Below are 27,072 nucleotides of genomic sequence, written 5' to 3'. Positions count from 1 at the left end.
TGATTACTAACTGTGAACTAATATGGATCCAAGCAGTAGTATTACCTCAAAACAGTTAAACTATTACTCCTCTGAGGGATATTTGCATTTTAGTTTAGGACTTAGGAGGTTGAAGGTTTTTAAACCCCAAAGAAATGAATTTCTGTTTGTGGAATCAAAGACCTTTTCAGGCTAGTGAGATAGATGTTTGTAGAGCAGGAAAACCTACCTTGCAATCTCCAAATCACAGCTTGCCAATTTTCTAAGATTGATCTTTCCTTATTGATCCTTTAGGGAACCTTAGATTGCAACTTTTAGAACTGCCATTAGAAGTATGTGCAGTGGCTGTCCAAGGCAATTAATTGGGTCTCATATTCCTCAGGCTATCGGTAACTCTGACATCTTCTTGATAATTTGCATTACCAAATCCTGTACATAATCCCAGAATTCTAGGAAGAATCTGGTGACATGAATCTAACCTAAGATGCATTCATTTGATTTAACTACAGTTGACCACATTTATGAGTAACCCAGTTGTCAGAAGGGTCTTTGGAAGGTACTATGTGCCTTATGTTGCCTAAGGGATTCACTACCAAGTTGTGAAAATTTGGAAAACAGTCTCAGACTGGGCTTCAGGGGAAAATGAGTCAATAGATAAATAAAACTTTCCTCTGGACTCTTGATTTGTCTTTGTCTAGATTTCCTGACTCCGAGCATACAAGATGAGGGCATTGTAAAGACATCTTCCTCTAAAGTAGCTAATGAAATGCAAGATATACTGAAATGCAAACTATATCTTCTAAGATTGGCACTTTTTAATCCAACATTTGCCAAAATAAAAATCTGGCAGATTGCATTTGAACCTTCTGGAGAGAGTCTACAGGTCTTTTTTTCCCATAAAGATTATGGGAAAATTGGTAGGAGGAGACAAATCATAGTGTGGGCTGATGATGTTACAAAATGATTACAATAGAAGTAGAAAGATAATGAATAAAAATTAACTGGTATGATTTCTATAAGTCTAAATGTACATATTTGCAAAGGCATCATTGTAACATTTATGCAATTTATTTTATAATATACTAATTCAAATGTAAAAATGGATGTAAATTACCAGAAATTAACATGCAATGTGAAGAAAAGTCCTTTTATCCTCTGCAACTGTAGCATTTGGCAGATTCAGGAATAAATAATCTTTTGTGGCAAGGGTATGCCTTATCAAACATATGCAGATCAGCACTAATTAATGCTAATTAAGGTTTCCTGTCTATCTAGTTGGAAAAACGTCCAAATGTTATGAAATCCAGTTAGTATGCCTATTACGCTAATTGTTTTATATGGGGTGGTTCTTAATTAAAATATGTAAATTGACCTTAATTGCTATATACTAATGGGGGTTCATGTTATCTCACTAAAAGTGACAAGATGGTGAGGAGGGGTACTTAAATGACTAATTCTGATAAATCCTTAACTAAATGACCTTTACTCAAAATTATTTTTAATTAGAAGTTGGCAAAAGAAACATTTTTCCTTCTTTGTTTCTTTTTAGTTTTAAATAATGTCAGAAATGTTACTGTTCTTCGTTAATATAACCATAGAAGCAGTTGTGGATTGTTAATTATACTTAACAAGCATGTTAATTTTACTGTTTACTGTTTATAGTTTATCATGAAGTTATTGATATCCTCATTTTAGTCTTGGGAAAAGTGGCTTTCTTCCCACTGAATTTGCATTTATGACTGCAACTCTATAGATAATCTGACCCAGCTCCAATGGTTTAAAAAAAATTGCACAAAATTCAATAAACTATCAATGCCTCAAGCATTTCTTGGATGACTTGGTTTTTTGCTAAAAAGGAATTCCAAAGCAAATCTTTCTAAATTAACATAAAGCCACAGTTTAAATCTTACTTAATTCAATGGAAAAAGATTTTTATGGATTCTTTTACAATTTGCCCACAATGTATTTGTTCTTCACTGAATCTCCAGTAAGTGAAAAAAGGAAACAATTTCTATCATATTCCAAATCAATGTAAGCAGTATTTGAATATCTTTCTATCCCTATATTATATCTGGATTATAGAAAAAGATTTTGCTCAGTCCATAGCATATTTGAATTTAGCCTTCCATCTGAAATCATATGTTCAATTTAACTATAATTTAAAGCACATTTCTTGAATTTTTATCCTGGAAAATATGAGCTATGAGAAAAGACTTAGTAAGTCATTGTTATGTTGAAGGGAATAGATAATAAAAACAGCAATGTTAGATTGCAAAAATGATAGCCAAAGTCTTTCTTTTTCAACAGGACATTGTGACTAATGTTTCACCAAGGATCATCCGAGGCACCACCTCAGGCCCTGTGTACGGCCCAGGACAAAGCTCCTTCCTTAATATCGAGCTCATCAGTGAGAAAACTGCAGCATATTGGTGTCAATCTATCAGTGAACTAAAGGCCGACTTTCCTGACAACGTAAGTGCAATTTAACGTTTAAAACAAGAGAACTGGCGTAAGTTGGAGAATGTTTATTTAAACATCCAATTTATCGGTTCATAAATATTAATACATATAATATATTTTATTAAAGAATCTGCCAGTTGCTTTGCTGATGCTAAGAAAGATAAAAACGATAGAATACTCAAGAGCTCATAAAAATCCTTCACGACGGGAGGCTTTGTTATAAATGGGGATATGCAGATGGAAAAAAGTCTCTCCATCAACAGGGGGATAGGGAGTGGAATTCTTATGTTTTGAGCTGCTCTCCCCTGTGTGTGGCAAGGATTTATAAAGGTGATGACCTTAGGAAGAGATTGTGGGCTCTGAGCTTCATTTGTAAGAACCAGAATCAGAGCTGCTGCTGCTCTCTCTTTCCTTGGGATATCATTCACTACAAATAATCTTCTCTTCTTATTATGAGTCAAACACTTTGAAAAATACCCTCTCTTAATCTGGTAAAAAGCTGTTTTGAAATGATGCCGGATATGATAAGGATGAAGACATGCATTCAACTCTATTTAGGAATTTTTGTACAGAGTAGATTTTTTTTTTCAAGACAGAAGTGTTTATTTCCTTTCCTCATCTCCCCTAGGCACTCCTTAATACTTATGCTCTCTCTTTTCTTTGCAGAAGCTATGGGTAAAGAGCATTGCATATGATTTCAAAAATTTTCAATGTATTCATTAGTTTTGCTGAATTGTTTGCCCCCTCACTTTTATTATTTGTTATAAAGAAACAGCTTTCAGAGAAGGAGTTAAGGAAAGACGTACAGGAAAAAGCCCAAATAAATCAATTAAAATTTGTTTTCAAAATACTCTTTTCTCCCTTTGTCTATGTTTTCAAAGATATTCTAATAGTCCATTGATTGAAAAAAAAATTCATCTTTGGTTAAAGCAGAATAAACTGACTAATATTTTGTTCAAGACCTAATAATAATTTAAAAAAATAGGACTCTAGCCTCCCTTTCCTCCAAAATGCAGCATAGGGTCTCTTGAGGACACAACAATTATTTCCCTAGGCCTACCAGTGAAATAAAAGAGTGATATCAAGCTCCAAGGGAAATAGGGTACAACTAAAAGGTACATAAGGATCCATGAAGGCTGAATATTGACTAGGAAAAGTACGCATTAACATTTTCTATGTACTATAATATTTTTATTTATTTTCTTAAATATTTCCTCATTGAATTTTAATCTGATTCCAGCCACGGTGGTGGAATATGTGTTTGATAGCTATTAAATTAAATTATTATCTATATATTATAGAATATTTTATGGTTTAAAGAAATCTAGTCTAAGCATTGATTTATATTGCTGAATAACCTGGAAGCCAGAATTCTGAAGGTAGCTTAGTCTAGGTCTCAAAGTAAGTTAGTCATAGTCATTTTCCACCTACTCTCTATAGATTTATTTAATTATTTACATGTTAGCTCCCAAATCAAAATATGATCTCCTATGGGACAAGAATTCTTTTTATCTTTCTTTACATCCTCATCATTTAGCACAATGCCTGACAAAGAATGAACATTTGTTAAATGCTATTGATTGATGGATCATAGAGCCAGTGGTTCAATACCATAATATTGAGTATTAAGTTTCCTTGAATATGTTATGTTAGTTTCCTTTGATTGTTCTGCCTCAGTTTCCCTAATTGTTCTACCTCAATTTCTCTGAATTGTTCTGCCTCAGTCTTCCTGGTTGCAACACCTCCCCCTCCTGACCATTAGGACTGATATAATTTAAAACTAGTTACTCTAAGGTTTTAAACTATAAATGTTTAATTCCAGATAAGGGGAAGATTTTCTATTTTAGCAATCATGGTTCCAGACCTTCTCAACTTGTCAGAATGTCCAGTGCTCACTTTGCCTTCCCCTTTCTGTCTTTGTTCTCCCCTATTGCTAAAACCCTAAAAAGAATCTCTGGAATCTCATATTTGATACTGGATGCTTTGAGACATGAGTTTGATCCAGTCAATTAATTAAGCTCTCTAATAAATAAAATATTAAAACTCTCATCTCTATCTTGCCTCAGTTTCTCTAGCATCACAAGTAATCCACATTTTAAGATGCTTTTCTTCTCAACCCAATCTGAACTTGATGGGGCCAATTTGACCCAACTATAGACAAATAGAGTTTACTTATATATAACTGTCAAAGAGCTGCATTATCTATTTTTCAAGATTTAACTATTTAACTGATATATTCATTTAACCAGTATTTTTGAATACTCAAGATGTGCAAGGCACTGTGTAGACACCATACCCTAAATATGATTCTGGATTGATTAAATTCTCCTTATACCTCTAAGTTGAAAAGAGGAAGTCGAAGCTTATTGTCAAGAAAAGTTTTCATAGACACTAGAATTATTTTTAAAATAGAATATATTGCCTTGAGAGGTTATGGGTTAGCCCTCATTGGAGGCCTCTTCTGGCAAAAGTAGAATGTCCACTCACAGATATGTTGTAGCAAAGATTCTTTTGCAAGTATTATTTGCATTAGGTGGCCTGGAGTCAGAAAGATCTGAATTCAAATTTAGCATTGGATATTTACTAGCTGTTATTATCCTGGCTAAGTGACTTAATCCCGTTTGCCTCAGTTTTCTCAACTGTAAAATGAGCTGGTGAGAGAAATGGCAAATCACTCCAATATCCTTGCCAAGAAAACAATGTTGTTGTATTATAGGCCACAGAATCACAAAGAGTCAGATATAACTAAATAACAAAGAGAAGGAGAGCTTTTATAATAATGAGTTTCTGTGGTTTTTGATCATATGAAATCAATTTAGTGTCATTATGTGGCTCAAGGTCCACTCTTAGAGCCAAGAATACCTGGGTTCAAGTCTAGTCTCTCAGTCATGCTGGCTGTGTGACCCTGGGTCTTTCAGTGCTCTCAAGGAACTCTCTAACATGATAAATTGAAGAAAAGTGCTCATTTTCATTAATAAAGAGAATTTCCTTACCCACAGACACAAGTCTAGTTCTCCATTGCTGTCATCTTAATCACTTAACTTCTAAGTGCCCCAGGCTATACTGTAAGTCTCTAAATTGCAGACCCAAGTACAGATCTGCAGTTACCCAAGGGGTTTTTCTCATTAGGATTTCTCTGTATCAGCCTCTCAAATTATGGCTCATCCATTCCTAGGAGTCCCAAAGACCTTTTCACAGGCCACACAAAGTTGATCATTTGTTTTTTTCACTCTCTTCCTCTCACAAGAGTATGGTAGAATTTCTTAGAGACCTGTGAAATTAAAGATTAATTTGTAATTTGAAGACTGGATTAATATTTCATCTCATTTGATATAATAAACATAAACAAAAGATCTCTTGGTCCTCAATAATTTTTAAGGATGTAAAAGGATCCTCAAAAAGGATCTCCAAAAGTTTGGGAGCTACTGTCCTATACCAAAGAAATGGCAAGACAGCTGCATGCCCCTAGTATATGTTTTTTATTGCAGCATCTTTACATGCTCTCTCACCTGGTATAGTTTTGTTTTGTTTGTTTTTTTCTTCCTGCTTACTCAAAGGCCTACAAGCTAGGAGTCTTTATTATCTACTAGTTGGCCAACACTGACAGATCATATTTATTGACCAAAAGTTGCAAAGTTCCCATTGTTCTTGCCTTTGGTCACAAGATCATATCATTAGTGGTAGAATTAAACTGAGATGGCGGTAATATTATTCACCCTTTTTAAATCAAGAAATGAAGGATGCAAGGGGTAAAATGACTTGGCCAAAGTCACAAATTAAGCAGAACCATAATTCAAGTCAACTCAGTTGCTCTTACTTCTTATTCACTACTTTAGAATAAATAACTTACAGTCATCACTCCCTTCTCATGATTAGGTGATTATGAAGCACTTCAGAGACCATGAAGATTTGAACCTTGATCATTTGAAACTAAGGCTTTAATATTATCTACTTTGACAAAAAAACAATTTTGGTTAAATAGCTAATGCTATCAAATAGTGGTTGGGAGCTGAAAGAGTTTGTTTCATTAATTATGGCTTTTGTAGTAATTTATCAAGTAATTAATTTATCCCTTAAATTCTCTGGGCATTAGTTTCCTAAGCTTTTCTTAGACTGGCCTTTTTTTTTCCTTTTCTATCTGAGACTTTTCTGACGGGAACACATTATAATCTGGTGACACTGGCCTTGCTCTTACTCACACACAACACGTTGTGCCTACTCTATACTTTTTACCTTCCTGTCCCCTGTATCTGAACTATTCTTTCTCCTCACCTTTGATTCCTAAATTCCTTGGTTTCCTTCAAAACTTAGCTCAAACTCCACCTCCTGTAAAAAGCCTTTCTTTCTTTTTTTTTAATTGAAGTAAGTTTGTTTATTTTTAATGTACACTGCTTTATGAATCATGTTGATAGAGAAAAAGAGCAAAAGGGGAAAAAACCATGGAGAGATATTTTAAAAAACAGAAAAAAAAAAAGAAGTGAATGTAACAAGTGTTGATTTACATGCAGTCTCCTTAGCACTTTTTCTGGAGTCAGATGTCATTTTTCTCCCCTATTTGGGATTGTTTTGGATCATTGAACTACTGAGAAGAACCAGGTTTTTGTAATTGGTCATCACACATTCTTGCTGTTATTGTGTACACTATATTCCTAGTTCTGCTTGTTTCACTCAGCATCAGTTCATAGAAATCTTTCCAGGCCTTTCTATAATCAGCCTATTTATCATTTTTTATAGAACAATAATATTCCATTACCTTCAGATATCACAACTTGTTCAGCCATTCCCCAATTGATGGGCATTCACTCCTTTTCCAATTCTTTGCTATCACAAAAAGAGCTACTACAAACACTTTTGCACATGTGGGTCCTTTTTTCCCCCTTTTATGATTTCCTTGGAATACAGACCCAGTAATAGCACTACTGGGTCAAAGAGTGTAAAAGGCCTTTCCTGATCTTCCCCTTTCTAACTCCTTCCCAAAAGTGAAGGGAAGGACTGTAGTTGTTCAGGGTTTTTAATTTTAATTAATTTTATTTTGGGGTTATCTCTAACGCAATGCCTGACACATAGGACTTTTCTTATTGACTGAGGAAATGAGTAAATAGAACTAAATGAGTTCCAATGTGGCTTGTAGGCCTAAGATCATGTTCCTATGATCTCATGGTTCCTTTTTGAATTTAATAATCTAAGTGACAGTGAAATAACAAGAAGGCTGAGAAGAGACTGCCTTTATACTTCTACCCAACTAGAAATGAGACACATTGCTGATACATTTAAATGTTCCTTTCTAATATCCTGGCACCAATTTTCTTTTGTCATCTTGTCTCTTTTATAGTACTTGCCAATTTTTTCCAAGCAAATAATAACATTGGTTTTTCAGCTTTTGATCCCTTCCCCATTTAGATTATATTCCTATTTTTGGTTTCTTTCTATTCTTTAAACTAATTTCCAATATTTTCCTTTTCATATATTTTTTTCCAAGTACAATTAAAATACCATTCAGATTTTAACTCGTAGAAACAATGTATGCTTAGAGATTGCCATGCTGAGATTGGAAAATCCCCTACTGTTTTGAAATAGCTCTGATGCCAAGCCCAATGGGCTGAATGAAAGAAGGTGACCCTTCATTTTCCTCTTTTAATTATCACTCTCACTGGAGTTCTTCCACATCATTCTCAAGTGTATGACTGCTGCCTTCAATGACAGACCATATAATTCACCCAACCATGGCAGCTACTGAGCAAAAGTCTCCTCTCCAGAAGAAGCAAGAACCTTGGGAGCAAGCTCCAGAAGTCAAGTAGCAGGAGCCTATGTTTCTCTCTAAGCAGGACAGGAGACCACCTTCCTTTCAGCAAGAGGGATGTCGCTCAACATTAAGAACTTCCTCACTATAAAGCTCATTTCTTAGCCCCGCGTAGCTGTCCCGAAGCACTCTAACACTCGACTTCTTTGCTTACGAGGACTCTTTTTATTTATCCATAAATTAAATTCAGCACTCTGATTGTGGTAGTGACAATTCATTACTAACGAAGAGGTCTTTGTTCCTGAGGAGAGATCTTGTAATGCTTATTATGAAATGCACTGTATAATTAGGGCTTACAGAAATCGATTTTAACCGAATCCTTTCTTTACCCACTTAAGAAAAAAGAAAACCTTTTACATTATATATTTTAGGCTTAGGGGGGAAAAAAAACTCAGCAGAAAAATACTTGCTGTACTCACTCTGAATGTACTGAATTAGCAAGCAGAGAATGACATTTTCTATCATTCCTGGCTGTCACCGTGAGTGTTAAGCAAAAGAAGGGGATGCACCAGTGAATCAACTGGTGATTATAGAAAAAGGAATGATGGCTTTGTTACAGAAATTATTAAAGGAAGAACAATTGGCATGTAAATACTTTTATAATGAGAAACATTTCTGCAAAAAGCTCCCCTCTCCCCCTTCCTTTTTCTGTTTCCCATTAATTACTGGGTGACCAGCACAGAACACACTAGATGTGGAATGATTCAAAAGAAAGTTCATCCTCATCAGTAATCCTGAAGGTGCCCTTTGTTATAGGTAGCCTCTAATGGTAATTGTGAAAATCCAGGCCTATGTACTGGTTGCCCCCTATAGTTAAGATTTAGTCATCAACAGCCTTAGTTAAAATGTTATTTCCATTTATGGGGATTGAGAAAAGGCTTTCTTTTAACGTGAGAATTTTTTCTATGCCAAATTTCTTAGACTATGCCAAATTTCAAAAATAATTCAAATTGAAATTCATCAGTTTGTATGTAAAGGACCAAAATTTAAATCCTAGATTTTTTCTAGGAACAACAGTGATTCAACTGCCATTCTGTTCCTACCCCAAATAAAATAAATAGCTCTATTAACTGTTCTGCAGCTCAAAGTCTTAGAAAGTTGCTGGGGGGCATAGGTTAAATGACATGTTCAGGGTCAGACAGTATGTATGAAAAGCAATGCAGATTTCCATGACTCCAAGACCATTTGTTAAGTCACTGTACTACACTGTCAGGGCTATTGGGCAGCACAGTGGATAGAGTACTGGGCTTAGAGTCAGGAAAACTTCCTCCTGAATTTGAATCCAACCTGCAATGCTTGGGTAATTCTATTCAAGTCATTTAACCCTATGTGCTTCAAATCCCCATTTGTAAAATGAGTTGGAGAAGGAAATGCAAAGCACTCCAGTATTTCTGTCAAGAAAACCCAGCAATGCCTGAAACTACACAACAGTAACAAAATCTACACTGTCACATCTTAAGCCAAGTCTTGAAAGAATCCAAAAATTCCAAGAAGCAAGTAGAGGGGAGAGGGAGTCATTGCAAAACTATGGAGACAGGAGTTGGAGCATTGTGTGTACAGAGCAGGACACAGACAATTATGGTGGATGATAGAGCAGATAGAGGAAAATGATACTTAAAAGGAGGGGAGGAGGAAAATTATGAAGAAATTAAGCTTTTTAAACATTTTTATTTAAAGTCTTAAGTTCTGAAGTTTATATCTTATGAAAGCAAATATAGCATGCTTCAGAACAATATCAGTTCTTTCTCTGGAAGTCTGTTTCAATATGAATCCTTTGTAGTTATCTTGGATTATTGTATTGCTGAGAATATCTAAGTCATTCACAGTTCTTCATTAAACAATATTGATACTGTGGACAATGTTCTCCTGGTTCTGTTCACTTCACTATACATCAGTTCATGTAAGTCTTCCCGAAACTATACTGCTTGTCATTTTTATAGTACAATAATGTACCATTACAATCATATGCCACAGCTTGTTTAGCCATTGCTCAATTGATGGGCATCCTTTTGATTTCTAATTCTTAGCCACCACAAAAAGAGCTGATATAAATATTTTTGTGCAAATAGGTCCTCTTCTCTTTTTTGGATGTCTTTGGAATAGAGAGCTAGCAGGGTATTGCTGCATCCAAGAGTATGCACAGTTTTATAATCCTTTGGGAATAGTTTTGATGAGATTTATATGTGATCTAGGAGATGCTAGAGAACTACTATAATTGATGACATAGATCTTCATTTAAGAAAAATCATTTTGGCTGTAGAAGGAAAAGAGAGACAAGCTTTTGAAGTAAAGGTGACTGCAATAAGCTAAGCAAGAAGCATAGAGGTCCTAGACAAGGATGATGACTAAAAATGGAGAGAAAAGGACATTTGTGAGATGTGGGAAGTTGTAGACATAGAAATGACAAAGCCAAGCAACTCATGGTGTATATGGAGTGAATAAGAATGAGGAGATTTAAATAACACTGATGTTTTGAATGAGAAGATTGAAATGATATTAATGTTTTGGACTTGAGTGAATGGAAGGAAGGTAATGACTTAGACAATGATGGAGAAGTATATTTTCTAATATTATGTCATCTCATTGACAGATATCACGCATTGAGAATATGAATAATTATTTTGAATCAAGATAGGACCTCCCTCAAGTCTGGGTACTACTTTATATGTTTAAGCACGTTAAGATTTTTTTACCATCTTGCTTCTCCTCAAAAACCACAAGTGAGGGAAAATCTCTTATTTTCTGAGATAATCTATTTAATTTTCAGATAACCCTGGGAGGCTTTTTCATTTATAGCAAGCCTAAATGTGTACCTTTACAACTTCCATGTATTGGTCCTCTACAGAGGGAGGAATTATCTCATGTACAGAAATTTTCACGTTGGCCAATTTGGCTAAAACGTAATCTATGTAAGGGGAGCAATGTGGAATAAATATGAAAAGCCTGATTGTGAAAGGCATTAAACAACATTCTGAGAAATCTATTTTTTTTCTCTAAGACATAGTAAGAGGAAGCCATTGAATCTTCTTGAGCAAGGAGAGTGTTATGATCAGAGCTCTGCCTTAATCCAAATATTTTGACATCTTTAATGAATAAAAGAGAGCCTGGACACAGAAAAAAAAAAACAGTAAGAAAGCTCTTCCAATAGTTCAAACAATGAGTGACAATAGCCTAAAATAGAGTAGTTGGTATATGAGTAGAGGAAAGGGAAGGAAGATGAATAATAAAGGGAAGAAGACAAAGGAGAAATGCTCAGAGGATTAGAAGGGGAACCAGAAGAAAAATACCATGACAGCAAGCATGCAGTATATATCAAGAAATAAGGATTTGTAAGCACTGGGGATACATCTAGAAAAGTAAAGCAGACCCTGTTCTCAGGGAGCTCACATTAGAATGGGGAAATAAACAGCTATGGGAGGTTTTACAGGCAATCATAGGTCCTCTGGTCCTTAGTGTAGGCACAGTGGTAGAGCAATAGGTGATGCTTCTTCTTTAATTTTATTTCCACTGATAAGATCACATCAGTTTCTGATGTTGAACCATTTGAACATGTCTTGAAAAGTCTTTGAACTTTTTCTGAAAGAAGCTGCAGAGTTTGATTCCCAGAATGATGGCAGACGACAGTGATCTGGAAGCACTACTATTTTCAAAGCTCTTGGGTTCAGGGTTCTGAGTTTTCTCAATCTAGGATCTGAGAATAGTTGATAATCAAAGTGGTGGCCATAGTTTTACTTGCCTGACACATCATACTTCCTTTCTCTCCCTTAGGGTGACTTGCTTTTTGAACCAGGTTAGTTTAACTGCATTGTGGGAATTGGAGGGAATGGTTAGCCCATTCTCAACAGGAGCTACTTCCTGCAATGATGGATGATAAGAGAAGGGCTGGAAGCAAGAATAGTAGTCTGGGGGGAGGGTTTTGGGACTCCAGAATTCTCGTGCATATCCACCTGATATGATAAGTAAAAAGGGGAGAGAGAAGCAGAAAGACAGACACAGAGAGAGTAATTTGAAGGGTTATCAGAGCCAATGAAAGTTTTACTGTTATACTATAACAGAAAAGACATATATTTGTAGGTAGAAGGGAAGGATCTAACAAAGGAAGAATGGAAAATTGGGATTATGGAGGGGTAAGGATTATTGATGAGAAAAACTTCCAAAGAGGAGGATAGGAGCAAGGACTTGAGATCAGTGGTTAGCCATGGAAGGAGAATGGCTGCCTCATTTCTTGAGTGTTTGAAAATAGGTACAATGAGATTTTTGAGGTGTGGAGATGAGGGAGTTCATTCTGAATGACCTTAAATAAAATAATGAATATAAAGTCCTTTGTAAAATGTACAGTTCTATATGTATCTCAATACAATTATTTTTATTATTATATAATTTTTCTACTCTGGTTCAATGACATTTAGATAAAAATGGACCTTTGACAGTTAACTCTCCAGCTATTATTCCTTTATATTTGATGTTCTGTGGGCTATTGCATAGGGAAATATGTAACTGAATCAGAGAATTGGAATATATTTGTCCATAAGCCCCTTGAAAGCAGTTAATAATAATAATAATAATGTTTATTGTTTTCAATGTTTATAAATAATATATAATTAATTATGTAAATAAAGTAGCATCAATATATTTCATAAGTATGTAAACATAATGGTATGGTTATGATTTATTTTGCTTTCTATTATCTGCATTTATGTTACTTAGTATTACATATTTCTGTCATAATATATAATATATAATAAATGATTATAATTTATTATTAATTATTTAATGCAAGTATACAAATGGTGATGTGTAATAGATAATGTACATGATGAAAAATAGAAGCCTTGCTCTGATGACAAAAGAGATTCTTGGAGATGACAGAATTCAGGAGTTGAAGAGTCAAATTTGAAATAAATTCTTAAAAGAATATGTGAGAAAATTGCTAAAAAATAAATATGATAGTCCATATCAGTGACAACCCAATGAAGGTTAGGTAGCTCACATTTTTGGACTCTCTCAGTTTTATGTTTTGTTAATTGCTATCTTATATTAGGAAAAAATAAATGGTGAGAGTTTTCTAGTTCTACAGATTAGCAGAGTAGGAATAGAAGAAAATCAAAAAGGTAGAGACATGTAATTGTAATAGCTGACCATAAGGTCATAGTTTAAGGAAGGGAGATGAAGCTAAAATAGCAGGTAGGCTGCTGCCTCATGTATACAGTCTTATGGTATTGTGATCCTATTTGGGAATGAAAGTGAGCTGCATTTTCAGAGAAAAAAAACAAATTTCTGCAATGTACTAAATTATTTTTTTTTGAGGGGGAAGTCTTTCATATTAAACTCTTTCATTGTTGATTCTAACTTTCCCCTGCAGTGTAACCTCCAGAAATAACCTTTTGGGACCTCATTTTCCTCACAGGCAAAATGAAAGTAGTATCTTTTAGCATTAAAATTCTATGACTGTGTTTTTTTTTTTTTATTAGCACAATGCAAAACATCTGGAAATTTAGAAACATCCATATGATTGAACTTTTCACTTTGCACCTGGGTGTTTCCCCACTGTCTAGTGGAAGTGCTAATGAAGAGTGAAATAATAATAATTGCTTACATGGTGAAAAGGTAATTAGTCAGGGAAAGAGAAGAGAATCATGAGGCCTAGATAATTCATAAACTAGATAATCATCTTCTAAATAATCAAGACTGTATTGTAAATGGATAGAAAGAAGTTATGAGCCCCTGGTATCAGATCCAATAGCACTGGTAGCCTATAAAGTGGCTTCCTTCTGAGCAACAAGCCCATTTTTAAATCGAAAGTATTTGTAAGCCTCACAAATGGTGCTAAGTTGCTTCATTTAAGGATTTTTAAACTAAACTAATTGTCCATTGTGCACATGAAGAAAAGGAATAGCCTGACAAACATTCTTTTTGATTTATCTTATTTACTTTTCTACTCAAAAAAAGAGTATTTCTAAGTAATAAATTAACTTTATTAATAAATTTACTATGACCTTTTTTCAGTTTTGTGAATTGAATACTGATGACCCGCAATTATATTATAATATTTCATTCATTAAAATTTTAGAATAGAATTAAATTGGCCACTTTTAATACTAAATGAAGAGAAACTTTGCATTATTTTTTATGATTAAAAATTTTTGAATATCAACCTGAAATGATTTATGCTGGTTTTTTTTAATGCCTAATTAATCATTAAGTATAAACCCTGTTTCCAGTGAGTTCAGTTGTATGAGGTATGAGTTGGGTTTGGGGCAGAAGATAGATCTTAAAGGAGAAAACATATTTTGACATTAGAAAAAAATTATTTCTTTAGTAAAGCTTCACTTAATCAATATCTTGAAAATAGTGACAGAAAAACCATAATTTATCCTTTTCAATATGGAGGTGAGGAGCTCATGATTAAGCTTTAAGACTTTTTTGGAAATAACACTGAGGTGTACAATTTTCAATCAAACCTTTGCTTCTCATCAAGTAATAGATATTATTGTGTCTCTTATTTACATAACACATGCTAAAGTACAGCCCTCAATGATAACTGTGACTATCTTGCCCTTTTTACACAGAAATTATCATTAAAATATTATGTCTATAATAAATTGGTGATAATTATATGGGGTAATGATTAGCTTCCTGCAGGGTCCTAAGTTACAATTAGAATCTCTTTTTGACCTCCCCAGATTCTTTTTCTTGCCTGTAACTAAAATGTTGTTTAGCAAAGAATGTTCTGCCCTCCATACTATTCAGCAGTATGCATGTTGATGAAAATGCATGGTAAATTATATGCAAAAACAAAATGAAATTTTTGTTTTACTGGATTATAATGGTCTAAGATCATTCTTTTTATTTTTGCTGCTCTTAAAGTGAACAAAGGCATCCTGTGGAAAGAAGGTGCTGAAAAACTTAGTTACCTCAGACCCCTTTCCCACCATACATAATTGATTGAGCTAGCTTCCTGCTCTACACCTGTGATTGATATGATCTCAATATTTGACTATACTCAATATCTTTTACACACCCAATTTTGGTTTACTCAGGATTTCTTGCCCTAGCTGCCCCTGGAGGACACCTACCAATCAATCAGGTAACAAACCTTTATTAAGTGTCATGCCCTGTGCTAAGTTCCGGAGACACAAAGAATGAAACAATCCCTGCTTTTAATGAATTTATATTTTAATGAGGGAGACTGTGGCACATATATAAGTATATAGATAATAAAAGTAAAGAGAAAAAATAAAAGTACATATGATGTAATAAAATACAAAAGAGAAGGAAGAGGTGATGACAGTTTCACTCAGGAAAGGTTTCATTTAAGACAATGCTCGAACTGAAAGATAAGATTCTGTTAGACAATCAATGGTAAGAAGGGAATGCATTCCAGCCCTAGAAAATGGACAAGTTGCTAAACTAAGGAGTAGGGAGATGAAGGACCAAATGAGAGACATTAAGAAATGGCTACTCTGACTGGATTAAAAAGTGTGGAAGTTGGAGTAATGGCCTACCTGAAAAGGTAGGGACCACATTGCAAAGGGCTTTTGAAAGCTAAACATAGGAGTTTATATTTGATCTTAGAAGCAAAAGAAAGCCACTGTGATTTATCCTTCTCAGCCTGACCTCTTACCCATCCTAGCCTAACACTTAAAACACTTGAAAATGTCTTTAAATAACATTATTTTTAACAATAGGATGCCCCAGGTACATCCTCTTCCACATACAGGACAGATTATTCAAGAAGGTCTTGGACACCTTTAGTGAATAATTGTGAGGGTCTGAATTTCCAGCACAATTGCACAGAATGAACAAGCTATTCAGCCAGTGAAAGGAGGCAGATGAAGGCAACAGCATCTGACAGTAGCCAGCTAACTTAGGTTGTACCAGAGAAAAGAAAAAGTCCTTCAAGACCTTGAGTTCATGTTGATTAATTTCTAATTTGGGCCCAATTTTTATCAATGTCTTGATCCTTTTTTTTCTTTCTTTCTTCATCTCAATAAAAGATTCTGTCACTTTATATCTACTTTTTCCTTCTTTTCTCAGCTCCCATAGCTTCCTGTCTTTCATATATAATCTATCAGACATCTTATTAAATTTTGTGTCAAAGAGGATGCTGATTATGAATTTTTTTAATCAAAGCAAGCAGCACAAAGCAAAGAAGAGACAGTAAAAGAGAATTACAGAAATCCTTTACTTGCTCCTATTCAGAAATTCATGTCTTCTCATGTCGTCTGGATTTTTGAGAAACTGCTCCCAGAGTTTATCAGACTAAATGGTGAATATAGTAATGGTGAATCTCTTTAGAAGCAAACTCAAGTTTTCCTAGGATGACAATCCAGGGTCACAATTCCAATTTTTCCTGGGTATTCTTTATTCTTTTATAATTCATTTCCAGTGACACATAGTAGAGGCCTATGATCCCTTTGTAAGAGCTAATGATAATAACTAAACTTGCAGATTGGCAATTCTTAAATATTTTCAATGCATTCTAGTTTCAAGTGTCCCAATTATTGCCAGGAAACTAAATACCCCATATCTGCAGCAGGGTGATAGGAGATAGTTGTTGAGGTGACAGGACTACAGGACAAAGTTCATCAGCTCAGCTGATCCTTTTTTAATATTTTTTAAGGAATCCTGAAGTTTCAAACACATTATATAGTTGATATGAGCATATCCAAAGTTGAAAAGGTAAATACATTGCTCTGTTTATTCCTGTCCTCAAAAAAAAATCATCTGGAATTTGTAGAACTTGTTGGATTGATAACCCATTTTATTGTGGAAGATGTGAATAAAAAATATGGACCCTGACCCAGATAGGATTAAAAATGGTGGTGGAGGTATCAGGGGGGGATTGGGGTAGTTACTTGAGAATCACTTTTGCTTGTCTTCTGGGTAAGGCTATGAGCTGGAGTAGCAAAGCTGCTGAAAATGTACCAGTTAGTCCCAAAGACATGTTGACCCATTAGCTCCCAAGTAAATCGTTACTCCCGAGGAAGAAGAAGGCACAGCAGCAGGTGACAGATCACAGCACCACAGCATAAATAAGACCACCATATTATAGCTTTGACTGCTCGGCAGAGAAATTGTAAATAAAAACTGGAAATCACAGAGGAGAAACATCAACTTGGAAGCTCAGGATCGCAACTGTGCAGATGGAAAGTAGTTTCATCAGATGGCAACTATGGCACAAAGAAGATGAAACAAGGCCTGCAAAATGGCGAGCCAAGGTGCAGCCAGTTATTAGGAAATGGATCTGTGATTGTAGTAGATAGAAGTTTCACAACTAGGAACATCAGTTTTCAAAGGAGTGTTCTCACCCTAATGTTGTTGGAAAAACAGACCAAGGAGAAAGAATCTGGGGTGGCTTTGGGGCAGTGACCATAAAGAAAAGTTAAAAAGGATTTGGAAGAGTATAGACAAATTAAAATGGTCACAGGACAAGTGTCTGGAAACACAGAAGTTGGACTGATGCTATTGAATGTACTCATGTTTTTTAAAAAATGAGGGAAGATCTCCACAAAAAAGGCATATTTGATGCCAAATCAACCTCCTTTTAGCTCTCCAGTAAAGGATCTTCTAATATGGTTTATTCCTTTCTTTTACTTAAGATAGTTTTTGTATCCTGATTTTTCTGTAAAATTTAGAAGTCTCATACTTTTTTATGAATATTGGGAATTGACCAAACAGGAATGAAGGAGAGGGCAGTTAGGAGGAGCATTTAGGAGGAGTTATAGAGCTGAGCCTATAGTCAGAAAGACTCATCTTGCTGAGTTCATATATCTGACTTCAAACACTTATTAATTGTGTGACCTTGGGCAAGTCACTTATCCCTGTTTTCTCATCTGTAAAATAAGCTGGAGAAAACCATTCCAGCATCTTTGCCAAGAAAACTCCAAATGGATTCATGAAAAACTGGACATGACTGAAACAACTGAGCAATAACTTAATTGGGAGCTCTGAGTTATAGTGATTATATTACTAATATTCTGTCTCAATCTTTAACCCTAAAGCATCAGACCAAAAGTTCCAAAAAGACCCAAAGTTAAAACGACCCAGACTAAAAGTGAGCTAGCTATTATACAATTTCAATTTCAATTCAGTTCAATTCAATAAAGATTACTTAAGGGCCTACTAAGGGCCAGGCACAATACTAAGCATTGGAAACAAATAAGAAAAAGAAAAAGCAGGTCCTGCCCTCAAAAAGCTTATACTATAATAGGAGCAGACAAAACACAAAAGGAAAGCTGTATGGAGATAATGAACCAGGGAGTATGAAGTATGAAGATGCAATGTTCTATGGAGTTGAAACCAAGCAGAGCCACTGATGGAAAATAGGGAATTATTTGGAAAGTTCAGATTACAGCCTTCTGTATTGGAAATCTTTAGAATTTTAGTTCTCTACCTTCAAATAGAGGTGAAGGGAGAGGCAATTAATGATGTTGGAAAAGCACTGAATATCAAAAGCCTAGTGACCATACTTCAGGTGATCAGCCTATCCTATGTAAGGTGACTGATGAAAAATGGAGAGTTACCATGTGAAATTGAGGGTAGAAGTTAAACATTTATCTATGCTCACAATTGCTATTTTTCACTGAAGTTCTCATTTTACTCTAAAATTAAATGATACTATTATGTTCAAATTCTATACATTAGAATTTAATTCTATATTTTAAGGATCAACCAATTTATTTAGTTATAATAGAATTTTATTGTGTTATAGTTTGAATAAATAAGCCATTGAAATGTCCAAGTTTTGGAATTTTTTATTTTATAGGGTTTTTTATTATAATGACATTTATTGTGGAAAGCTATAAATACTGTAAGGGGAACAAAAGAGATTTTTTGTAACTGCTCCACAAATAGAAATTTAGAAAATGACTTATTTAGGCATGAGTTGTACACAATAGAAATCAATAGACTCTAGTTCCTGGAAAAAATTATTATTTCAGAGGTAAATAAACACATTTCTTATCCATTTTTTTGTTCATGTGAAAAGGAAAAGACTTGTGGAATGCACATAGAACATTATGGAAAATATTTGTAGCTTGAGTTCTTTGACTATTGGCTGAATAAGCAAAGATTAATATCTATTTCAGATTTTTTTTAAACTGGTACATTTTAGGAAAGAAATTTCTAGTTTTGCTTCATTGGGCAAGAAAGCTTTATTTTGTTTCTGTAAGGTTAACTATGGGAACAGATCACTGCTGGTAGATGGTGGAACATAAGACATAAAGAGGAAAGTAGAGAATGCTCTGTTAGTTTTCAGGCTTGTCAGGTCACAGGGCACTTGGGGCATGAAGATGAGGGTAAGAGTTTTAAATCAGCTGTGAAATTATATTGGTAGCCAGTGTAGAGTGAAAGATTGGGGTGATGTTTTCTTAGTAATTTTCTAGAATCGACAAACAGGAATTTGTATTACAGCCTGGATGGGATGAAGGAATATATCTTGGGAGACCTCCATCCATCCCATAAAGGCCAAAGTCATTTGACCGGACAGAGATAAAAGGAAGATTGTTTTAGCCCCTTAGATTATCATAGATTCTTTAAAAAAAATAGCAAAGAATCAAGAAATCCATCATGGTCTGATTTCTTTTTGTCTGAATTTTCATTCAGTTTCAGAGATATCTGAGAATAGACATATCAACAATAGTGTAGTTATCATTAGATCAAAAATAATATATCTTCTAAAGTTATCCTGAGCTACTATAATAAAACAGAAAGAACACAAACCCTCAAAAGATTGGGGTTCAGATTTTAATTCTGATACTTCTTAAACTCTGTGACTTTGGACAAATCACTTATCTAGAATCTGTTTCTTCAGCTGTACAATTTGGAGTTGGACTTGGTCTCTCAGGTATATTCTAACATTCTTTATATCACTGATGATTATGTTATCGTAACTAGCTTGAACCAATGACCTTTTTTACTCAAGTATTTAATCCTGTGACTTTCAAGTGTCACATTTTGTCAGGAAGATTTACATGATGATTTACTTGCATCAGCTTGAAGGAAAGGCAGACCTTGACTCACAGCTGTTTGTTGCATATGAATTGTTTTTAGAAACTTTTTTTTGATAAATCATTATTCCTTTATATTCTTTGAATTACTCCAATAATACCAAATTTAAAGTGCTTGATTGAGAGGTGGTAAAATATACTGGAAAGAATACAGGCTTTGAAGACAGAAAACATAAGTTTAAATCCTGGCTCTGACATTTAATATTTATGTGACCTTGGGCATGTCATTTAAAAAAAAAATCTTTCTTTGCCTCAGTTTTCTCAACTGTAACATGAGAGGACTGGATTATGAACTCTAAAGTTCTTTCTAGCTTTTAAGGTATTATCCTATTATCCTATCTCTAAAGTTTCTTTTGATTCTATATCTATAATCCTATCAACATTTCACATACCATTATATTTTCATTGGCACTGATATGTTAATAAGATGAAAATTCTCTGTTTACTACTGTTGATAACACTTAGGAACCTCTCCTCTGTTCTTCCCATTGTCTTCTCTTGGCAGAACCTCAGTCCCACTGCAACCAGTTTTGTCGACTGTGAGGAACCTGGGGCAGATGAAATGTAAAAGAATCCAATTAAAAGGGAGACTTGTGTGTAGTTAAAATTTGAAATAGATTTTTACCTGGAAATAATGTCAATAATTATGGGTAGTTTCTTTAATACTATTGGTACTTTAGTTCAATTATTATATGGGACAAATGGACCTTAGTAATAGGGATTTGAATTTCTACCAGTTGTAACTTAATTTCTATGGGGAAATATATTTTAAGTTCAAAATTTACTTATAATTAACTTTTATAATTAAATTTAGGTGGATCAGGCAAGCCCACATTTATTTGTATGTGACTTACAATATCTTAGCATAGGCTATTTTTCCTTTCTTCAGTAACTTTGATGTGAAATGTTTACTAAAATCCTAGGCTCCTAGCCACCATTGATAAGAACACTTAGAAAGCTTCAGTGGTCATAAAGTGTTTTTCAGCATTCCTTATCTTCAATTTTTGTGGATATTATATTGCATTCTGAAGTGTGTTGTCCAATACTGTTGACTCTTTCAGTCCTCAACACTCTCAATCGTTATCTTCACCTTTCATTTTATGGAAATCTTATAAGCCACAGGATATAAGATCCCTTCAATTCCTGCCACCAGACTGTCCTTCTTTGCTTCTTTACCACAAGAAACAAAAAAACTTTTTAAGCTTAATCCTCCTCCCTTTTTTATTTTTTTTTTACCAATTTAAAAATGTTTTTAAGTTTAATTTTTTTAACTTTCTCTAAGACTTCATCATATTTCTAATCCACTCTTCTGTCATTTGGATGTATATAATAGACAGAGCCCACTTAAAGTGGAGGTTTTTTTGTTTGTTTTAACATTAATCACCGTAATAGGAGGACAGGATAGTGGGTAGAAGTAAAGTAAAAGAATGAGAAGGTATAGGAAATAAGAGATGAGTTACAAACATAAAATAAAGATCAGGAGTACAATATGTTATGTAAAAAGGAAAGTAGTAATCACGATCTCAGGCAAAATTAAAACTAAAATAGATTTAGTCAAAAAAGAAAAATTGAGTAACCACTATATGTCAGTCATATTAATATCATTTTAGACTATTTAAAATAACTAAATAGCATATGGTTGGAATATTGCTGTGGTGTAAGAAATCATGTGTTGGTAGAATTAGGAAAAAGCATAAACACAGAAAAATAAGTACAGTATGGTCTTTTATGGATTCATATGAATTGTGCATATATATGTGCATTGATATATGTAAAATCTACATACACATATGGGTATATGATTGTACATCTATGTGTGTGAACATATATATGTATGCCTATATAGATTTACAAGTATGTATATATTTATACATACATACATATATATTCTTAATTGTAGCCTTCTTAGAGGAAGGAGAGAAGGGGAAAAATAACAAAGTAAATAATGTATAGCAGAGAACAAAAGAAAACCTATAAGGAAACAGAAGGTGGACAGGTCTAAACATACTGGGTAGTATATATTATATAGGCTTTCTTGAAATGGAAATTTATTACTTTATATGTTGAATCCTCTCATATTCTTTTGTGCATATGCCAATATTACCTCTTTATTTTCTATTATACATAAAATAAATAATTATAAAATATAATAATAAAATATGTAATAAATAGAAAATATATAAATAAAGAGGAAAAAAGGGAAAAACCATCAATCAACAAAATAAGTGTTTATTATTTGTTCACCTACAATGTTGCAGGAACTATGCTAGGTGCTAAGAATATACAAATGATAATGAAATAGCCCTCTCCTTTCTGTAACTTATATTCTATCCAAGAAGATATGAGCATATATAATATATACAAAATACATTTAAAAATAAAAATAAGGTAATTGGAGGAAGAGGGGGTTCTAGCACCTTTGGGAATTGGTAAGGGCCTTATGTAGATGGTAGCACTTGAACTGAGACAAGTAAATTAGGGATCCTAAGAGGTAGAGGTGGAAAATGACAGAAGAGGCTGTTTGTAAGAAAAATGTCTTGCAGGATAGAATAGAGGGAGGAAATACTGGAGACCTGGAGACTTCTGTATTCTAAGGCTAGCTTAGGCACATGGCGAAAAGATTCTGAATGAGTATAGTGGGAGTGAGAAAAGAATGAAACAATAGATAGATGAAAAAGACTGAAGAAAATCAAATGAAGGAATAGATAGATGAAAGAGACTGTGAAGAAAATCACTAGGGATTCATGGCTGCTCTTGGAAAGTTTTCAAGTTTAGGAATAGTTCAAACTCCTTTAAGGAAGTGAAAGTGGGGATGACTTAGAACATCCAGAAAACTGCGATTGAGACTTTGGAACTCTTACAAAATGACATACTTAGAATGGTCTGACAGTTCAGATGCAAAACAAGAAGTTGTATGATATATGGAGGAAGGGAGTTAAATTGGATTGGGGATATTTGAAATAGAAGAAGACAAGCCATGTAGCAATGACATCAACCCAGCAAAATGTTAAATTTACTTGAATCTCCAGTGAGGCTTAACAGTAAAGCTAGTGGCCTGATTATTTCTGAAATCTGTTAAATGAAGTTTCACCAGATCACAGATGTGTGAATTTTGATGAAATAGCCCTCCTAACCAGAGGAGGTCATTAAATAAGACATCACTTCTTCCTATAATAGTGCTTAAAGAACATGGTAGAAATTCAAACTTTCATTTTTCTTTGTATATTTTCTAAGTGAGATGGTTTGAGATGCATGAATATATTCAATTAAAGTTTTGTATTTCCTTCAATATGTATATGTTATTTCTCTATACAATGCAAAATACACATGCAAAAAGATTGTATTTTTTGTAAGTCATTGCCTAGCATAGTGCATGACAACTAGTAAATATTTAATAAATGATAGTCGATTGATCAGTCAGTATCATATTTCTGAATATTATCTTCTTTTGTCATGGCTATAGTGTTTGTTTTAAAGACAGTGATTTTATGGAAATAGACTGTTTTACCAAAATTCCTTATTATGTAGTTCTTCAAATATAATTTACGTTTATATGAAATAGCTTAGTATAGAGATCAGTTTCATAAATGTTCCTTAGCTGTTTTAAGAGTAGCGGCCAATGCTAAGTGCTATCCATTTGATCAGCTTATTGAAACCTGACTACACTGGCTGATTTTAATCTGTAATTAATAAGTAAAAGAATGTATGTATTTTCTGAATTCATGAAAAATCACAATGAAAAGATGTAATGGGCTGAGGTTTGAGTTGATGCACTGAGGTCCCAAGTATGTGAGGCTAAATAGTAATTGGGCTATACTCTATTAATATATATGATTGGATAAAGAATGGTCCCTGCCCACTCTCCGTGCAAGTCCTGATGTGTTGTATAGGAAATGACGTTTTTGGGGGGTGGAGGCAGAGAGAGAGACTGGAAGAGAAGCTGGGAGAGATTGGGCCTGGGTTCGAGACTCCGAGCTGCTGGTTGTGTGGCTGCTGGTCGAGCTAGCTTCTTGACTCAGCTGCACACATTGCTATCGCCGATTCTCTTCCACCTCCGATCCTTCTTCACTGAGAATAAAGACTGACGATTTTCCCCTAACCTGAATTCCTGACTCTGGCTGATTTAAAAATACACAATCTTAAAGATTTTTCATTGTAATAGAACCCAAAAGGTTAAGTCTGAAAGTTGATAATGTAGATTTCCTTAGGTAATAATTATGGAATCAATTTGCATGAGGCATTTCAAAGGATTACAACATTTCATAGCTTCAAGTAATCTCAGCTATAATTTTGTTCAGAAGTTCTTAGTCTAGGGTACAAATATCATTAGAAGATAGAGAAGTTTGTCAGAAATTATAATAAATTATAATTTATTTGGTTGAACTCTGACAGACATTTAACAACTTCACAATACAGTGTTAATGTAGCAATTTATTTATTTATTTTTTTTTTGCTCCTAGGAAAACACCTTAATCTTTTTATTTTACTTCTTATGTGCATATGTGTGGTAAACCCTGGAATTCTGTTTCTTTCCTATTTCATGCTAGATTGGATACATGGGCAAGTTGTAAGCCAAGGTATATGGGGATTAATAAAAGTTGGAAAGCTCCAATCTATTATTATCCATACTGGAATAAAGAATCCACAGTATGACATAACTGACACATTAAGTCTTTCCTTAAATATTTTCAATATATTTCTTTGAAACAATTTAGCTGTTTCCAATGTTATGACTAATGTTAATGACTAATTTTGAAAATCCCAGTAAAGTTGCATTAGTCCGAATTACCTAGCCAATGAACACCTGAACAATTTTTAACTAAGTTAGAAATAAAATTTTGATCCTTGAATTCTTCCCTAGGGAAAAGCACTCACAACACCATTAATGAGTAATGTCAATTTTCTTTGTGTATGTGACTGCCTCGGTAGACAGCAACCCCTATTTCTACTTTGGGTTGGAAGTAGCAAGCAAGCATCAAATAGCTTTTGATACAAGAGGCCTGAAAAACCTAAGTTTAGGAATTAGCTTGTGCTCTGAAGATGAGGGACTTTTCTTCTGAGAAGGGAAGGAAGGAGGACAGTCTAATGAGGAAAAAGGAGTTGATTGATTAAATTGTTAAATTGAGTTGAATGATTACTGGGCCTTAATTATGACACTCTAGCAGGCTCTAGTTAAGAAAGGAAAAGAGACAGAAAAGGTAATTGTTATTAAGGAAAATTCAATCTTAATCCTGTGTGGCCTTAGAATGATTCTATCATAATTTCTGTAAGATAATCATGACATCTATAGATTGGTTAAAATGGACTTATATGTGATAGAAGTATTGAACTTGTTCCACTTGGTTGACTCAGTAGGAAGAGCCAAGAGCAATGGGTGGAAATTGAGACAAATATAAATTTGAGTGAGAAAAAACTCCCTAATAATTTTATTATTTTATTATTATTATTATCCCCTCATTTTACAGATGAGGAAATGGAAGCAGGTTGCATGACTTATCCAGGATCCCATAGCTAGTAAGTGTCTGAGATCAGATTTGAATTCAGGCCTTTCTGACTTCAGTTCTTTTGAGCACCTGAGGTTGTTGTTCACCAGGCCAGGGGATTTGTTGTCATACTTTTAAGATCCCCTTTTTTATCTTGGGGATGAACTCCTTGTTAGGCTTTTTTTCAATCATCATTTCCAGTACAAAGGTCATTCTCCTTTGCATAGAAAATAAATAAAATGAGAATTAAGCAGTTCTGCTTTCTTCCTGTTATCAAATATCATTGTCCCTTCCACCTAATGGAAAAGTCCTAGCCAAAAGTGTCCTGGAAAATATTTAACAAACAGCTGTTTTAAAAAGTTTCAATGGAATACTTTTATACTTATCTACATGATTGACATTTTCTCCATCACTTTATTAAAATCTATACAGTCAACAAAACCATAAATCAAGCTTTTATTTATGGTCCTTGTTGATTCCTATGGTGTAAAGACTCATACTGAAAATTTAACAATATGTAAGCTTGATATACAGGCTCCAGCACTCCTCTTCCTTCTTTGATCCTCGTTTTTCCCCTAACATTGCTTTAACACCCCCCCCCCAAAAAATAAACCTTACAAACCTTTATTTGTTGACTTTACCTTCCCTTATCAGCTTCAACTCTTTCTAGGATTTAGCAATTCTATCAATCAGTGAACTTAACTTCTCTAGGATAAATTTTGCTGTTCTTTCTGGAGAGGATCAGTGACATCACAAGAATGATATCTTGACTTGTCCATGAATTGCATTTAAGTGAGACAATTGTGGAAAGTCATCAGCCTCACTTTCTCCTTGAGTCATTAAAGTGCAGTAACAAAGACAAAAGTCAAGTTGGCTGGCAGTGGCCCAGGATGAAGTGGATGACTTCAACCTTTCTAAATGAAGGATCTTCTCAAGTGTCAGTTTGTCAGAGACAATGCCCATTCAATGAGGAAGGAGTAGGTAAGAATTGAGACAAAAGATGGTTCAATTTGTGATCACAAAACTAACAATATGCAAGGGAAAGACCCTCAGAGTCTCTGGTCAGAACAGAAAATAATTGCTATTTACACCCATTTTAAGCTATCAAAATCTCAATAGTGAGCAACAAGGGCTTGGGTTGGGGTTTATAATATAAACACACATATCACAGAAAGCCACCCAGGAATCACCAAGCCCCTTGGAGCCATATTGTTCCACATTTATTTTCTTCGGTTGACTTCTACACTTCTCTTTGACAAGACAATCAGTTCTGCAGTCATGATATAATGGCCAGTTTAGATAAAACAACCTACTGGTTCTGTTTTATCACAGCTCAATT

At 34.3% G+C, this 27,072-nt stretch overlaps 1 protein-coding gene across 2 annotated transcripts in view; it reads left to right on the top strand.

Moving 5' to 3' along the window:
* Nucleotides 1–27,072, top strand: part of DPYD (dihydropyrimidine dehydrogenase) — a 968,100-nt gene that overhangs the window by 579,876 nt on the left and 361,152 nt on the right. For both annotated transcript variants that reach the window (XM_003769672.4, XM_031968578.1), the window contains one exon: nucleotides 2,287–2,451. In XM_003769672.4, coding sequence (XP_003769720.1) covers nucleotides 2,287–2,451 — 165 coding nt within the window. The remainder of the gene's footprint in view (nucleotides 1–2,286; nucleotides 2,452–27,072) is intronic.

The sequence above is a fragment of the Sarcophilus harrisii genome, chromosome 4 (assembly GCF_902635505.1).
Source record: "Sarcophilus harrisii chromosome 4, mSarHar1.11, whole genome shotgun sequence".
Lineage (NCBI taxonomy): Eukaryota > Metazoa > Chordata > Mammalia > Dasyuromorphia > Dasyuridae > Sarcophilus > Sarcophilus harrisii.
Note: the sequence above shows the minus strand (reverse complement) of the source record. Positions and strands in the feature narration are given on the sequence as shown.